The sequence below is a fragment of the Mercenaria mercenaria genome, chromosome 17, assembly GCF_021730395.1.
Source record: "Mercenaria mercenaria strain notata chromosome 17, MADL_Memer_1, whole genome shotgun sequence".
NCBI classification, from domain to species: Eukaryota; Metazoa; Mollusca; class Bivalvia; order Venerida; family Veneridae; genus Mercenaria; species Mercenaria mercenaria.
Genome location: NC_069377.1, coordinates 9,067,494 through 9,085,140, shown reverse-complemented (window position 1 = coordinate 9,085,140; position 17,647 = coordinate 9,067,494). Strand labels below are relative to the sequence as shown.

Genomic DNA, 17,647 nt, shown 5'->3' with positions numbered 1-17,647 from the left:
CTTTCAAATGGTACTATTTTGCGGAAAATCGGATGACAAATTTACGGAGCACATAATATTATAGCTAAAAGGGTCGATAATAGATGCTTTGCTCTATTTATGTCCCAACGATAAGCGAAACATTCTTTTCATTATAAAGTAGCATTTTAAGTGATTTTTTTTCACGTTTAAAAACTATTCAGTTTTAATATATAACAGAGACTACAAGCACTATGTACAGCAGATTTGGGAAAAGAAAAAAACCTACAAGACATTGAATGTGATACATTAAGATGAAATAAATAAGAATATACATATATAAATCCTCTCAGAAATTTGTGCAGAATCCTCTGAAAACCGGACTTTTGATTTGGTCCGGACAGGGTCTGGTTTTTGGAGTTTCTACTGTAATTATCAAAGGAAAATTTAAAGTATAGTATTTTCATCAGTTTTCCCATATAAATTAAATAAAATTTTGATGTGATGAATTGTAATAAAATAACTAGGTTACAGAAGTCTTGCCAAGTTATGGCCCTTGTTTAACTCTGAAGTTGTTGAATAGTCTTGAGTGCTGTCTTATGGACAGGATAAAGTCAGGATATGAATTTGATGTTTATCATTCCATTGTACAAATGTTGTTACCTGTAAAATTTGAGGCTTTACAGCTGTATTCATAAACTTGCTTAACATCAATAAAACTGTAAAATGCTAGGCTCTGCCAAGTATTTTATCGATTTTATTGATCAAGTTTAATAAATTCAATGTGGAAAGACACAGATGTAATATTCTTTTTATCGCATGTAAGCTTTTCCTGCTGTAGCGTCAAAATTCCGTCTTTTTCTTAACTGATATAGACCTAGTCAAGTTGACCAATGTCTGTAATACATAAAAGGATGTCAAACATGTGATAAATGATATTACCAGTACATCTGTGTTGTATTTGACTAAAATACATGTGCTTTATAAATACAAATAACAACTGCGTACTTCATCTTTGACATGTATTCACCAGGGCCAGCTGCTTCATTATACTGGTCCACCCCTGCAACAGTATACTGCCCCCACACATCAGCCAAACCTCGCACACCCACCTAACCCTATGGGTCAGCCTCTGCCTCCAGTGGAAAAGTCAGGTGCACCAGTAATGTCTACGATTCCCTGGTCGGCAGCTATCTCGCCACCTCCGTCTGAAAGTTTCAACTTCACACAAAGAAGGTAATTTGTTTCTTTTTATGTTTTCTTTCTTTGTAGGATTCAGCTTCTCACAAAGAAGATAACTGAGCCGTGCCATGAGAAAATCAACATAGTGGCTTTGCGACCAGCATGGATCCAGACCAGCCTGCGCATCCGCGCAGTCTGGTCAGAATCCATGCTGTTTGCTTTCAAAGCCTATTGAAATTAGAGAACCCGTTAGCGAACAGCATGGATCCTGACCAGACTGCGCGGATGCACAGACTGGTCTGGATCCATGCTGGTCGCAAACCCACTATGTTGGTTTTCTCATGGCACAGCTCAATTGTTCATTGTAATAAGTTTTTATACGCCCGTTTGAAAAACGGGACGTATTATGGGAACGCCCCTGGCGGGCGGGCAGGTGGGCGGCGTCCACAGACCTTGTCCGGAGCATATCTTCTACATGCATGAAGGGATTTTGATGAAACTTGGCACAGTTGTTCACCATCATGAGACGGAGTGTCATGCGCAAGAACCAGGTCCCTAGGTCTAAGGTCAAGGTCACACTTAGAGGTCAAAGGTCAAATTCAAGAATGACTTTGTACGGAGCATATCTTCTTCATGCATAGAGGGATTTTGATGAAAGTTGGCACAATTGTTCATCATCATGAGAAGGAGTGTCATGCGCAAGAACCAGGTCCCTAGGTCTAAGGTGAAGGTCACACTTAGAGGTCAAAGGATACAAGAATGAAAACTTTGTCCGGAGCATTTCTTCTTCATGCATAGAGGGATTTTGATATAACTTGGCACAAATGTTCACCACCATGAGGCGGAGTGTCATGCGCAAGAACCAGGTCTCTAGGTCTAAGGTCAAGGTGACACTTAGAGGTCAAAGGATACAAGAATGAAAACCTTGTCCGGAGCATTTCTTCTTCATGCATAGAGGGATTTTGATATAACTTGGCACAAATGTTCACCACCACGAGACGTAGTGTCATGCGCAAGAACCAGGTCCCTAGGTCTAAGGTCAAGGTCACACTTAGAGGCCAAAGGTCAGATACAAGAATGACTTTGTCCGAAGCATTTCTTCTTCATGCATGGAGGGATTTTGATGTAACTTGACACAATTATACATCATCATGAGACGAAGTGTCATGTGCAGTTCCCTTCTTTAGAATTACTTCCCTTTGTTGTTACTATAAATAGCTTATATTGTAAGTTTTTCATTACTAGTCGTAGGGAAAAATCGAGACCACTTTTCTGTAGTACAACATGCATGCTACATCCAATTTTGAGGTGTATTTTGACCAGTCTCTACCTGGTAAAGATTTTTGTGAGGACTTACATTTTTTTTTTTTTGATTTTTTTTTTTTTTTTTTTTTTTTTTTTTTTTTTTTTTAAGATTAACTTCCCTTAGTTGTTACTATAAATAACTTATATTGTAACTTTTTTATAATTGAGCGTAGGGAAAAACCAAGACCACTTTTCTGTGGTACAACATAGATGTTACTTTCCAATTTTAGGTGTATTTTAAGGTATCTCTACCTGGTAAGGAGTTTTTTTGTGGACTAAGAAAAACAAAACACTTAGTTATTACAAAAATTACCACAAAGTTAAAATTCCATTTGCAAATACAGGTGCTAGAGTAAAGAAATTTGCTGTGACATTCTTGCACTCTTGTTCTTTGGTAAAATTGTATTCCTGTTGTTGTTGGATTAGAGATGCCTTTGTCATGGACTCCTTGGCCGAATAGTTAAGGTCACTGACTTCAAATCACTAGCCCCTCACCGATATGGGTTCGAGCCTCACTCGAGGCGTTGAATTCCTCTTGTGAGGAAGCTATCCAGCTGGCTTATGGAATGTTGGCGGTTCTACCCAGGTAGAGCCTGTGATGAAATAATACACCCGTAGGCGGTGCTCTTGTCATAATATCTTGTTTGCTGATACATCAAAATTGCTCAGTCACAGGCCTTTTTTGACCTCTGAAAGTAACAGATTTCATTGTTTATGCTTAGGTCAAATATCTTGTGGGCAGCAAAATTGAAACTTAATCGAGTTAAATCAGCATGTGCTCCTAAAACAACCATAAATACATTTTCAGAGAAGCAGTTTTTCATTAAAAAGAGATTTGAAATTTATTCGTAATTTATTAATAATTAAATTTATAAGTATGCGCAAAACTATTAACAAAACTTTTTTCCGGCATGTGAAGCTGCACAAACAGTTTATGATTTTTTCTGTCTACAGTACTACCCCACCCAGCAGTTGTCCCCTGACAGTCATACCTGCTCGACTGAAGTTACTGGCTGAGCAGTACAAGCAGACGCCAGTTTCTTCATGTGGTAAGTTCTTTACCCTGTTAAGTCTTTAAAGGCGCATAATGCATTTGTTTAAAATGTAGCTGCCACATTTTCCGTTATGAATTTAAGATACATAAATTTCTTGTTAAATCCTATTTCTGATTATTACTTTCTTTAACATTTGTCAAAGGTTTAAATATTGCTGAATATACTAGAATGTTTTATTGAATCTATTGTTTATTAGCTCGACTATTCAAAGAATAGTCTAGCTATTCTACTCACGTTGGCGTCGGCGTCACACCTTGGTTAAGTTTTTGCATGCAAGTACATACAGCTATCATTTAAAGGCATATAGCTTTGAAACTTATTTTTTCTTTTTCTAGGTCAATTACCAACCTCACTGGGTCAAGTCCCATAACTCTGACAAGTATTTTGAGCAAATTATGCCCCCTTTTGGACTTCCGGTTAAAGTTTTACATGCAAGTTACTATCTCCAAAACTAATGCAGATATTGAATTGAAACTTCACATGTGTCTTTGGGGTTATAAAACTAGTTGATAGCAGCAAGTCCCATAACTCTGACCTTCATTTTGGCCAAATTGTGCCCCCTTTTGGACTTAGAAAATTCTGGTTAAAGTTTTGCGTGCAGGTACATATAGCTAATACTAAAAGGCATATAGATTTGAAACTTATTTTTTCTTTCTCTAGATCAATTACCAACCTCACTGGGTCAAGTCCCATAACTCTGACATGTATTTTGAGCAAATTATGCCCCCTTTTGGACTTAGAAAATCCTGGTTGTTTTGTGTGCAAGTACATACAGCTATTACTCAAAGGCATATAGAGTTGAAACTTATTTTTTCTTTTTCTACATCAATTACCAACCTCACTGGGTCAAGTCCCATAACTCTGACATGTATTTTGGGCAAATTATGCCCCCTTTTGGACGTAGAAAATTCTGGTTAAAGTTTTACATGCAAGTTACTATCTCCAAAACTAATGCAGATATTGAATTGAAACTTTACATGTGCCTTCGGGGTTATAAAACTAGTTGATAACAGCAAGTCCCGTAACTCTGCTATGCATTTTGGTCAAATTATGTCCCTTTTTGAACTTAAAAATCTTTTGATATTTAACCTTTTTAGGTAATATTTTCCTGCTTCTGGGACAATATTTCGAATAGTCGAGCTTGGCTGTCTTACGGACAGCTCTTGTTATTACCTCCCTTTAATGTTCTAACTGTATATGTTTCTGTGCAATATTAAAAGTAGTGCTTTTCTAACCATGTAAGTACAGGCATATTTGAAAAGCTGTTTCATCTGTTTTTTATCCCCCCACCAAAGGTGAAGGGGATATTAGAAATGCTCTCCGTCCGTCCGTCCGTCCGTCCGCAACGATCTTTGTCCGGAGCATAACTCCAAAAGTACTTGAGGGATTTTCTTCAAACTTCATACACTGATAGAACACATTGGGAGGAAGTGCAGTGTGCAAGAACAATAACTCTACCTTGCCTATTTTTTGAGTTATTCCCCTTTATCATATTTTCTTAAAACATTTTGTCCGGAGCATAACCCCAAAAGTACTGGAGGGATTTTCTTCAAACTTCATACACTGATAGAACACATTGGGAGGAAGTGCAGTGTGCAAGAACATAACTCTACCTTGCCTATTTTTTGAGATATTCCCCTTTATCATACTTTCTTAAAAAAATTTGTCCGGAGCATATCTTCTTCATGCATGGAGGGATTTTGATATATCTTGGCACAAATGTTTACCACCACGAGGCGGAGTGTCATACGCAAGAACCAGGTTCCTAGGTCTAAGGTCAAGGTCACACTTAGAGGTCAAAGGATACAAGAAAAAATTTTGTCTGGAGCATAACTCCAAAAGTACTGGAGGGATTTTCTTCAAACTTCATACACTGATAGAACACATTGGGAGGAAGTGCAGTGTGCAAGAACAATAACTCTACCTTGCCTATTTTTTGAGTTATTCCCTTTATCATATTTTCTTAAAACATTTTGTCCGGAGCATAACCCAAAAGTACTGAGGGATTTTCTTCAAACTTCATACACTGATAGAACACATTGGGAGGAAGTGCAGTGTGCAAGAACAATAACTCTACCTTGCCTATTTTTTGAGTTATTCCCCTTTATCATATTTTCTTAAAAAAATTTGTCCGGAGCATATCTTCTTCATGCATGAAGGGATTTTGATATATCTTGGCACAAATGTTTACCACCACGAGGCGGAGTGTCATACGCAAGAAGCAGGTCCCTAGGTCTAAGGTCAAGGTCACACTTAGAGGTCAAAGGATACAAGAATAAAAACCTTGTCCGGAGCATTTCTTCTTCATGCATTGAGGGATTTTGATATAACTTGGCACAAATGTTCACCACTACGAGACGGAGTGTCATGCGCAAGATCCAGGTCACTAGGCCTAAGGTCAAGGTCACACTTAGAGGCCAAAGGTCAGATACAAGAATGACTTTGTCCGAAGCATTTCTTCTTCATGCATGGAGGGATTTTGATGTAACTTGGCACAATTATACACCATCATGAGACGAAGTGTCATGCGCAGTTCCCTTTTTAGCTCATCTGATTTTTTGAAAAAAAATGATGAGTTATTGTCATCACTTGAGCGGTTGTCGGCGTCGGCGTCGGCGTCTGCGTCGGCGTTGCCTGGTTAAGTTTTATGTTTAGGTCAGCTTTTCTCCTAAACTATCAAAGCTATTGCTTTGAAACTTGGAATACTTGTTCACCATCATAAGCTGACCCTGTATAGCAAGAAACATAACTCCATCTTGCTTTTTGCAAGATTTATGGCCCCTTTTGTACTTAGAAAATATCAGATTTCTTGGTTAAGTTTTATGTTTAGGTCAATTTTTCTCCCAAACTATCAAAGCTATTGCTTTGAAACTTGGAATACTTGTTCACCATCATAAGCAGCCCCTGTACATCAAGAAACATAACTCCATCTTGCTTTTTGCAAGAATTATTGCCCCTTTTGGACTTAGAAAATCAGTTTTCTTGGTTAAGTTTTATGTTTAGGTCAGCTTTAATCCTAAACTATCAAAGCTATTGCTTTAAAACTTGCAACACTTGGTCACCATCATAGGCTGACCCTGTACAGCAAGAAACATAACTCCATCCTGCTTTTTGCAAGATTTATGGCCCCTTTTGGACTTAGAAAATATCAGATTTCTTGGTTAAGTTTTATGTTTAGGTAAACTTTTTCTCTTAAACTATCAAAGCTATTGCTTTGAAACTTGTAACACTTGTTCACCATCATAAGCTGACCCTGTACAGCAAGCAACATAACTCCATCCTGCTTTTTGCAATAATTATTGCCCCTTTTGGACTTAGAAAAATCATTTTTTTGGTTGAATATTATGTTTAAGTCAACTTTTCTCATAAACTATCAAAGCTATTGCTTTAAAACTTGCAACAGTTTTTCACCATCATAAGTGGACACTGTACATCAAGAAACATAACTCTATCCTGCTTTTTGCAAGAATGATGGCCCTTTTTAGACTTAGAAAATCATGGGTAGGACAATATTTCTATTATACAAAAAAAATCAGATGAGCGTCAGCACCCGCAAGGCGGTGCTCTTGTTTAGAATTACTTCCCTGTGTTGTTACTTTAAATAGCTTTTATTGTAACTTTTTCATTACTAGTCGTAGGGAAAAATCGAGACCACTTCTCTGTAGTACAACAAACATGCTAAATCCAATTTTGAGGTGTATTTTGACCAGTCTCTTCCTGATAAAGATTTTTGTGTGGACTTGCAATTTTTTTTTTTTTTTTTTTTTTTTTTTTTTTTTTTTTTTAAAGATTAACTTCCCTTAGTTGTTACTATAAATAACTTATATTGTAACATTTTTATAATTGACCCTAGGGAAAAAACAAGACCACTTTTCTGTGGTACAGCATAGATGTTACTCTCCAGTTTTAGGTGTATTTTATTAATTTTATTATATATAAGGTATCTCTACCTAGTAAGGAGTTTTTTTGTGGACTTTAAAAAACAAAAGACTTACAATGATTACTAAACAACCACAAAATTAACATTCCATTTACAAATACAGCTGCTAGAGTAAAGAAATTTGCTTTGACGGGCATATATTGTGACATTCTGGCACTCTTGTTCCCTGTTAGCGTTCCATTCCTTCTTTTTACAGTAGCCATATAGAAAAACATCATAGCTATACTCTTCATGAAAATTAATAAAATTTAGCAGTAAACCACCTCACTACTGACTTATTCTTTCTTCCACATCTTAAAACCCCTGATGCGGACCACATCCTTCAATTATGATATGCCCGGTGGGGGGATTAGCCATGTCTGACATGGCTCTTGTTAAGATAAAATCTTTAAGCATTATGGACCTTTAAAAATTACTTAAATATGAGAAAGAAGGGTTCTATTTGAGCAGAGTTGTTGATTCAAAAGTTTCTAGATTTAAGACAGTGCTTAAACTTATGGAGTGATTATGTCAAGACCAGAAACATTTTAATTACATAAAAAAATGGTTACTGTTTTTTTCCTACTTTGTCCTACAGTTTTTATCTGTCTTCAAAAAAGTAGAGCTATTTCACTCACCCCGGCTGCACCGTCACCGTTGGTTAAAGTTTTTGATAAAAGTCAAATATCTGCTACTATCAAAGCTATTGGCATGAAATTTAAAATAGTTATTTAGTATTTTACTGTCAAAGTCTACATAATAATTTATTAACCATTCAAGGTATTGACTTCAAAATTGGCATGTAGGTAGGTAGAGATGAGACGATGTGATAGAACATGAACTAGGTCTGTAAGTTTAAGGTCAATGTCACAATTCAAACGTCAACTCTGTCATATTTAGAGTCTGGAGCATAACTTAGTAACCATTCAAGGTATTGGACTAGGTAGATGATGATGAGACAATGCGCAGAGTGCTTGAGCCAGGGTGGTTGGTCAAAAGTCAAGGTCAAGTACATCAGATTTCTTTTGGCAAGAGCATAAAAAGTATTAAAGCTATTGACTTGAAACTCAGAATATAGGCAAGTGATGATGAGACAATGAGCAGACTGCAACAATCTACATTACACCCTATCCATCCAATAAACTCTCTCCTCTGATATATTATTATTATTATTATACCAGATTTATATAGCGTCCTTTTCATGATATGTAAAGTATGGTGTATATTGCCCCCCTTGTGGAACTCTTGTTATGTTCATGTTGGTAAGCAGATCTACAATTGGGTTCTGAGCCCGCCTGCTTAGCTCAATAGGGAGAGTGCAGATCTGTGGATCAGGGGGTTATGTGTTCGAGTGCTGGGCGAGGAGTATGTTCTCCATGATGATTTGATAAAAGACATTGTGTCTGAAATATTCGTCCTCCACCTCTGATTCATGTGGGAAGTTGGCAGTTACTTGTGGAGAGCAGGTTTGTACTGGTACAGAATCCAGGAACACTGGTCAGATTAACTGCTCTCTGTTACATACAGTAACTGAAATACTGTTTAAAAACGACATTAAACCCAAAACAAACAAACAATTGGATTTTCGTTCAAGAGCTAGAATACATATTGGCAACATTCGTCAAGCTTGGTATGATAATTGTCTTTGGTCAGTAGATGGTCCCTTTTGTTTTTAGGGTCAAGAGGTCATAGTAAAGTTTACAGTGACCTCAGTGCTATAATGTGTTTTTATCAATGAATATGAATGAAAGCTTGTAAATCTAATTTTAGATAGTTCCCCTAATGAAAATGTTTTTTCTTTTTTTTCCTATTTTACAGATAAATCAAACAGTAGTTTCCTTAATGCTGCCTTACAACATGGTATTGTCATAGGTCGTCCAGAAACACCACCATCTGCTGAGCCGTCAAAGTCAGTTACCCCACCCACTTCGGAACCTTTCCCATTTCTGTCATTGGGCAACAACATTGATGGAAATCGTGCAATAGACAGGCAAAATCTAGTTGATTACTATGTAAATAAACATGAGAGTTTGAGTCAACACAGAATGTTAGACAAAGACTTGAACAAAGTAAATGAAGCAAGCTTAAATGAAAATAATAATAATAATGCTAATGATGGCTCAAAGTGTGTCAGTAAAAGTTTGGAAAAGTATGTATGGTCGGAATATAACACTTTGACCAATAGAATGGAAGTTGTCAAAATTAATGCAAAGCCACTAGCGAGTGGTGATAGAAATAGTAATGTTCTAAACTGGTTGTCAAAATCGGAAGGTGTACCAGTTTCCAATGATCATTATGACTTTGCAGAAGAAGTCAATGAAAAAGAAAGTAGTCCAGAGGTTGATCATGAGAAAAATTTAGAGAATGTAAGTTGTGTTAATCAAGCTGCCAATGCTGAAACTGAATTTAAGAAACTGGAAGATATTTTGGATGTGAATGATAATTACTTTGATGATAGTGTTGATATTGTTATCGAAGAACATGAATTTCTGTCATACAAGGTGTCAAGTTCGCCTTTTGGAGATGAAAATTCATCTTCAGAGTATGATGATGATGATGAAACTGCGCTTGATGAAGTCGATGGTGAAATCTTTAGCAGGTCAGATTTGGTCAAGAAAGAAGGTGAGGTTGTAGATACAAATGCAGATATACTTAGTAGGACTAAAGAAATCAGTATTCAGATGAAAGGTGAAGAACAAGTTTTAGGAATAGAAACAGCAGATGACATGGATAGAAAGAAACTACCATCCAAAGAAAAAGTGTCTTTGATTTCACAAACAGATGATGAAAAAATTGTGAATCAATACCAGCAACAATTAGAAGAAGTGGAAAAGGCTCAGATTGAATTGCTTGCATCAGCAAGTAAAGATGTAGAGAAAATCGCATCAAATATAGTTAGTCAAGCCATTGCAAAAGGAGTAATAAAATTCTTCAGCACATTCAAAGATAAACTGACTGACACTGAAAAGGAAAATTATGAAAAGGTTTTGGAGATCAGAGAAGTGAAAAATATGTGTGGAAATAGAAATGACAAAGTTTCGCAAGAAAGTAAAAAGGGATTGTATTCTTGGAATAGCGGTAATGAAATGAACAAAGACTCGGAAGTAGAGAAATGTGAAGACATAGTAGAGACAGATGCTCCATGTATCCAAGAGCTTACAATAAGACCTACCTCCAAAAAGCCTGATGATTTTGAGAAGTTCTTTTTTAAGCGGACAGCATCGAAACATGGAATAACCATTGTAAGTCCAGAAAAAGTTGTCTCTTACAAAAAGTCAGATTTTGTAAAGGAAGAAACCCCAGAGAGTATTGAATCACATAATGATGAAGATCCATTTGAACATCTTTTCAAATCGTCTGGAAATTCAGCACCAAAAAATTTTTATTCTCGAGATACAGATTCTGAAAGGAGAAATATAAAAGAAGCATTCAAAATGGGAATTAAGAGAGTTTTATCTGAGGAAGCAGATTCTGATGTTAATAGCATAGAGGGTTCTCAGAGTGATTTTGGAGATGCATTTAGATTGAAAGCCTCTCTTAGTGGAATTTTAGTGCAGGATCCAAGTGAAAAAGTGGAGTTTTCCACTGACAGTGATGCAGAACTTGAGCAGTTGTCTAGGCACCGTAACTCTAGGGGTGACAATGCTGATACTGAACGAAAAAGAAGTACGTCCACCCCAGATCCTTTTAACTTACCACTTAATCCGAAATCTCCAGAATTCAAGCCAGGTTGGAAAAAACGAACAATATCTGGTGGACTTAGACCAGAAGCAGCCGAGTTCAATCCAGAATCTCTGAATTCCTCTTTTAGTTTGAATACCTCAGTATCTGGGTCAGATTTTAGTGAGAAACTGGACTCCAGCATGAGAATAGATGCACCTGCATTTGTACCAGTCTCCATCAAGACAGGACCAACACCTCGATACGATGCTGCCCTATTTGAACCAAAGGAACAAGAACAAAGAAAACCAAAAGTTTTCTATATACCAACACCAAAGGAAAAGACACCGAACCCATCTGTAGCTATACAAGCTTCTCTAAACACTTCAACGATATGTGTTGGAACAAAGAAAATAAAAACGAAAGAATCCGCCATGGTTACAAATACCTGCAATACTAGAGATGTTTCTGTTAATACTGAAACTGATACAGAAATTGATGGTAAAAATGTCAATGTCAAAAAATCGTCAAAAAAGTTCACAAGTAAAGCAACAAATACAGATATGTCACAAAAAAGATCAATTGGAATTAATGTGAGAAGTAAGACTGCAGTAAAACCTTTAACGTATGATATGACTACTATGACAGAAGTGATACCAGAGATAAAAGAAGAAGGGAAAGACATGGGTTCAAAGGGAACAGATTTAGAGGAGAAATTGAAGAAACAGGCCATTCTGTTGGAGAGTATGGGATCATTACAGGTTTGTACTGTGCATTTTTTTGGTCTGGTAGGGTTTCTTCTCAAATTTTGCAAAAAGTTAAAGTCAGTGAAATTGAGATAATTAACGTTATCTTAGAAATTCAAAAAAGATGCTTCTTTACAACCCTGGAGATTTTTAGATTGATGTATGATATACATCAAAATTGAAACAAGTAAAGCAACAATTTCCTTAAAGGCACTAACCTCCAGATTTTGGCTAAAAATGATCTTTTTTTCAAATTGAAGTTCGGTCATATTATGAACATTAGAATACGAGTTTTTGTTTCTAAACTATTTTAAAAATGCCAGATCAAGTAAAAAAGAAAACCGCTGGTGAATTGAACTCGGACCGCCTCGACATTAAAACAGTTTTCCACTGTTTCTACCAATAGCAGTATGGAAGATTTAGTGTTCAATGCACATTGAGTATAGATATTTATAATTGAGCCAGTTTACCTCGAGTAAAGAGTTACAAACGCTTTTAGATTTTCATCGTAAAAAGTAGTAAAACAGTAATGTGTTTGCGTAACAATTAAACATACAGTCTGTCAGTAATTAAATTTAAAAGCATTCTTAAGAAATATAGCATTAATTTCCGGATATCTAAAAAAAAAATATTTTTTTTGTAGTCAAACAATCTGGAGGCCAGTCCCTTTAAAACCTATAAGGGTGTTGATTGTCTTGTAGTACACTAAGATTGCAATTGTTGGCATCATGTTAAACAGTTTTGTTGATAACTTACTTAAAAAGCATACATCTATTTTACTGTAAAAGCACACATTTTTGCTGGGTCAAAATTTCTGGAGGTTTTATATTCATGTATAAAAGTTCATCTACTTGTTTCAACTTCTAAGTCGGGTGTACATAAAAGTTACACATCGTAAAGCATTAGCATTAGTTTGTGACAGTCTATCCTAATGATTGATCGCTATTAATTGTATGGATGTTTTAACACCTCTAATTATCGGTAAACCTTGACGACTCTATACCTGTAACAAACATGGCTTTTCATGTAATCTATATCCAGGGGCAGAGGTGCCAATGTTTGTTTAATTAAACACATGTTGTTCTAAAATAAACAGTTATATGGTTTGTTCTGTTCATCTTAAAATTATACTATCCTATAGTTGTACCCACCGACAACAAAGTTGTAAGGGGGGGTATACTGGTTTCAGGTTGTCTATCCGTCCGTCTGTCTGTCCGTCCGTGGACACAATCTCTCCTCATCCCCTTGACACAATTTAATGAAACTTCACACAAGTGATCAGTAACAACAGTAGTTGTGCATGGGGCATGTTAGGTTCTTTCAGAAAAAAAACTTGCAGAGTTATGGGACTTTGTTTTTTGTTACTATACTATATACATAGACACAATCTTGTGCGCACCATCTCTCCTCATCCGCTCGACACAATTTAATGAAACTTCACACAAGTGATCAGTAACAACAGTAGTTGTGCATGGGGCATGTTAGGTTCTTTTAACAACAAAAATTGCAAAGTTATGGGACTTTGTTTCTTGTTAACATACTACGTACATACAGTCTGCATATGCAGTCTTGTGCACGCCTAATCTTCCGAACCCTTGCACACAATTTAATGAAACTTCACACAAGTGATCAGTACCAACCGTAGTTGTGCATGGTGCATGTTACATTCTTTTAGATAAATATTCTGCGTAGTAATGGGACTTTGTTTTTTGTTACTATACTGTATACATACAGTCTATATACATACAGTCCACATAATTATGCAATCTTGTGTGCGTCAAATTGCAATGTACTGTGTCAGTGCATGCGGGGGGTACATTCATCACTTTTAGTGATAGCTCTAGTTGTTACAGAAACCCTTAACGTGGCCATTTGTGCAATGACAAGATTTGCTTGATTTGCATTATCTTAATGGTTAATATTTATACAAGGATTAATGTACACAAGGTGAGGGACCTGCGCATGTAGTGAAAATTAAACCCTCACAAAAATTTCTGCTTTTACAATACCAACAAGTGTTCTAAATTTACTTTTATGATTTTGTAACATTTTCAATTTTTAGCCTCTGGCGAAGTTGTAAAGGTTGCTGAGTTAGAATTACTGACCCCTCACTGATTTGGGTTTGTTAAAAACCTCACTTGTGGTGTAGAATTCTTGTTTCTTGCCCATGCCTGAAACATTGTGGACCCTTAAAAACCACCTGCCCGCTTAGCTCAGTAGGGAGAGCACCGATCTACAGATCGCAGGGTTGCGAGTTCGATCCCTGGGCAGGGTGAGTGTTCTCCGTGACGATTTGATAAAAGACATTGTGTCTGAAATCATTTGCCCTCTTTCTCTGATTCATGGGGGGAAGTTGGCAGATACTTGCGGGGAACAGGTTTGTACTGGTACAGAATCCAGGAACACTAGATAGGTGAACTGCCCTCCGTTACTTAGCTGAAATACTGTTGAAAAACGGCCTTAAACCCAAAACAAACAAACAAATCTTAAACCACCCAACATTCCAACATTTCATTTTGCTGATGTACAGATTGAGTTGATGTTGTTCAAAGAGAAGGAAATCCGTGAGAAACTGTCTTGTATGAAGGAGGACCTGATGAAACGAATGACAGGTGTAATGGGACTGTTCACTGATGGGTTAGTAGATACTACCTTGAAATTTGCATATAAATATGTGAAATACAATGGATGTATGAGATGTACAATTCTACAGTTTCATAGAATTATAGGTAGATTTAAGGGTTAGTTTTGCCAGATATTTTTAGCTCACCTGTCACAAAGTGACAAGGTGAGCTTATGTGAGCGCGCGGTGTCCGTTGTGCGTGCGTGTGTGCGTCCGTCCGTAAACTTCTGCTTGTGATCACTCTAGAGGTCACATTTTTCATGGGATCTTTATGAAAGTTGGTCAGAATGTTCATCTTGATGATATCTAGGTCAAGTTCAAAACTTGGTCACGTGCCATCAAAAACTAGGTCAGTAGGTCTAAAAATAGAAAAACCTTGCGACTTCTCTAGAGGCCATATATTTCATGAGATCTTCATGAAAATTGGTCAGAATGTTCACCTTGATGATATCTAGGTCAAGTTCGAAACTGGGTCACCTGCCTTTAAAAACTAGGTCAGTAGGTCTAAAAATAGAAAAACCTTGTGACCTCCCTAGAGGCCATATATTTCACAAGATCTTCATGAAAATTGGTCAGAACGTTCACCTTGATGATATCTAGGTCAAGTTCAGAACTGGGTCACATGCCCTCAAAAACTAGGTCAGTAGGTCAAATAATAGAAAAACCTTGTGACCTCTCTAAAGGCCATATTTTTCATGGGATCTGTATGAAAGTTGGTCTGAATGTTCATCTTGATGATATCTAGGTCAAGTTCGAAACTGGGTCACGTGCCTTCAAAAACTAGGTCAGTAGGTCTAAAAATAGAAAAACTTTGTGACCTCTCTAGAGGCCATATATTTCATGAGATCTTCATGAAAATTGGTCAGAATGTTCACCTTGATGATATCTAGGTCAAGTTCGAAACTGGGTCAATTGCCCTAAAAAACTAGGTCAGTAGGTCAAATAATAGAAAAACCTTGTGACCTCTCCAGAGGCCATATTTTTCATGGGATCTGTATGAAAGTTGGTCTGAATGTTCATCTTGATGATATCTAGGTCAAGTTCGAAAGTGGGTCACGTGCCATCAAAAACTAGGTCAGTAGGTCAAATAATAGAAAATCCTTGTGACCTCTCTAAAGGCCATATTTTTCATGGGATCTGTATGAAAATTGGTCTGAATGTTCATCTTGATGATATCTAGGTCAAGTTCGAAACAGGGTCATGTGCGATCCAAAACTAGGTCAGTAGGTCTAAAAATAGAAAAACCTTGTGACCTCTCTAGAGGCCATACTTGTGAATGGATCTCTATAAAAATTGGTCAGAATGTTCACCTTGATGATATCTAGGTCAAATTTGAAACAGGGTCACGTGCCTTAAAAAACTAGGTCAGTTGGTCAAATAATAAAAAAAAAACCTTGTGACCTCTCTAGAGGCCATACTTTTCATGGGATCTGTATGAAAGTTGGTCTGAATGTTCATCTTGATGATATCTAGGTCAAGTTTGAAACTGGGTCAACTGCGGTCAAAAACTAGGTCAGTAGGTCTAAAATTATTAAAATCATTTGATCTTTATAGAGGCCATATTTTTCAATGGATCTTCATGAAAGTTGATCTGAATGTTCAACTTGATGATATCTAGGTCAGTTTCGAAACTGGGTCATGTGCGGTCAAAAACTAGGCCAGTAGATATAAAAATAGAAAAACTTTGTGACTTCTCTAGAGGCCATATTTTTCATGAGATCTTCATGAAAATTAGTCAGAATGTTCAACTTGATGATATCTAGGTAAAGTTCAAAACAGGGTCACGTACCTTCAAAAACTAGGTCAAATAATAGAAAAACCTTGTGACCTCTCTAGAGACCATATTTTTCAATGGATCTTCATGAAAATTGGTCAGAATTTTTATCTTGATAATGTCTAGGTCAAGTTCAAAACTGGGTCACATGAGCTCAAAAACTAGGTCACTATGTCAAATAATAGAAAAAACGACGTCATACTCAGAACTGGGTCATGTGGGAAGAGGTGAGCGATTCAGGACTATCATGGTCCTCTTGTTTATCATTTGTCTGGACCTAAATTTTATGGTTGTGTCAAAACAAGGAATTAAATCCTGACACATATAAAATTACCAGTTATCCTTTAAAGTGGCATTATGCGCATCTTACTGCACACACTGTATTTTTGGTGAATGTTTTATAAAAGCAATTTTTGGTTGCTATGCACTTAAATGTGTTAAATTAACGATATTGCCGCATAAGTATTTGAAGTTGGTGCTTTAGAAATAAAGAAATTGGACTAATAAAATAATATTTCTTTTCTTAAAACTTCTATCGGTGATCCCGGGCTCTCCCTTCCCAATTTGTGAGTTTTCTAAATTTAAAAGGGGAAGCAATTCCGAGCATTTTGACTTTTTTAAAAAGGCTGCCCCAGTCAAATAAGTCATTTGGAAAGTTATTTTTCGTAGGTAACAAAAAGGTTTTTGGTAATTTTGGGGTTTAAAGCTATAATTTCCCCCCCCTTTTTTACCCCCACCATCTATTTCACTAGATTTTTACTTGAAAAAGCGCAGAATTCCACTTTCGATAAAGCCATAAATTTTTAATGCAGTTCAAATTGCCAAATTTGAAAAAAAACCAAAAAATTTATATAATAAAGAAATTCAAAAACAAATTGGGATTAAATTTAAAGAAGATAAAACAATATCAAATACTAAATTCATTGGTAAAACATATGCTAAAAACAAAATCCTGGTAAAGTGCAAATTTTTTCATACATTTTACATGTTGTTTTATGCTTGTTTGTTTCAGGTTGAAGCAGCATGCTGAGAGTATGATACAGAGTAAACTGAGGTTAGGGGGGCACGGGACAAGTAACGGTCTGTAAAAACTTGTTTTGTGTTTCATATGTAAATTTCTGTCTTTCGTCACAATTTTATCCTGACTACTTTGAAATTATTCAAATAGCCAAATTGTATTGTATGTATTTTTTGTGTAAGTTTAAAATTATAGGGCCACCATAACTGAAAGGGGGCGTTTTCCCAAGAAGATGTTTAATTTTTAAATAGGGGAAAAGATAGGCAAATACAAAAGACACTCCAGTCCAAAAGCCCCCCTGATTTTTTAAAAGTGTGCCAGATTAATGCATTTTACCCCAGTTTTGTAATTTTAATTTGGGGAAATGGGGCCTCAAAGTCAGACCCCGGGTTTTGAGTCGGACATGT

At 36.5% G+C, this 17,647-nt stretch overlaps 1 protein-coding gene across 1 annotated transcript in view; it reads left to right on the top strand.

Moving 5' to 3' along the window:
• LOC123535965 (uncharacterized) overlaps positions 1–17,310 on the top strand; it is a 28,675-nt gene extending 11,365 nt beyond the window's left edge. Inside the window, exons 4-8 of the mRNA XM_045318737.2 lie at positions 992–1,194; positions 3,400–3,494; positions 9,238–11,840; positions 14,356–14,462; positions 17,235–17,310. Coding sequence (XP_045174672.2) covers positions 992–1,194; positions 3,400–3,494; positions 9,238–11,840; positions 14,356–14,462; positions 17,235–17,310 — 3,084 coding nt within the window. The remainder of the gene's footprint in view (positions 1–991; positions 1,195–3,399; positions 3,495–9,237; positions 11,841–14,355; positions 14,463–17,234) is intronic.
• The last annotated feature ends 337 nt before the right edge of the window (positions 17,311–17,647 follow it).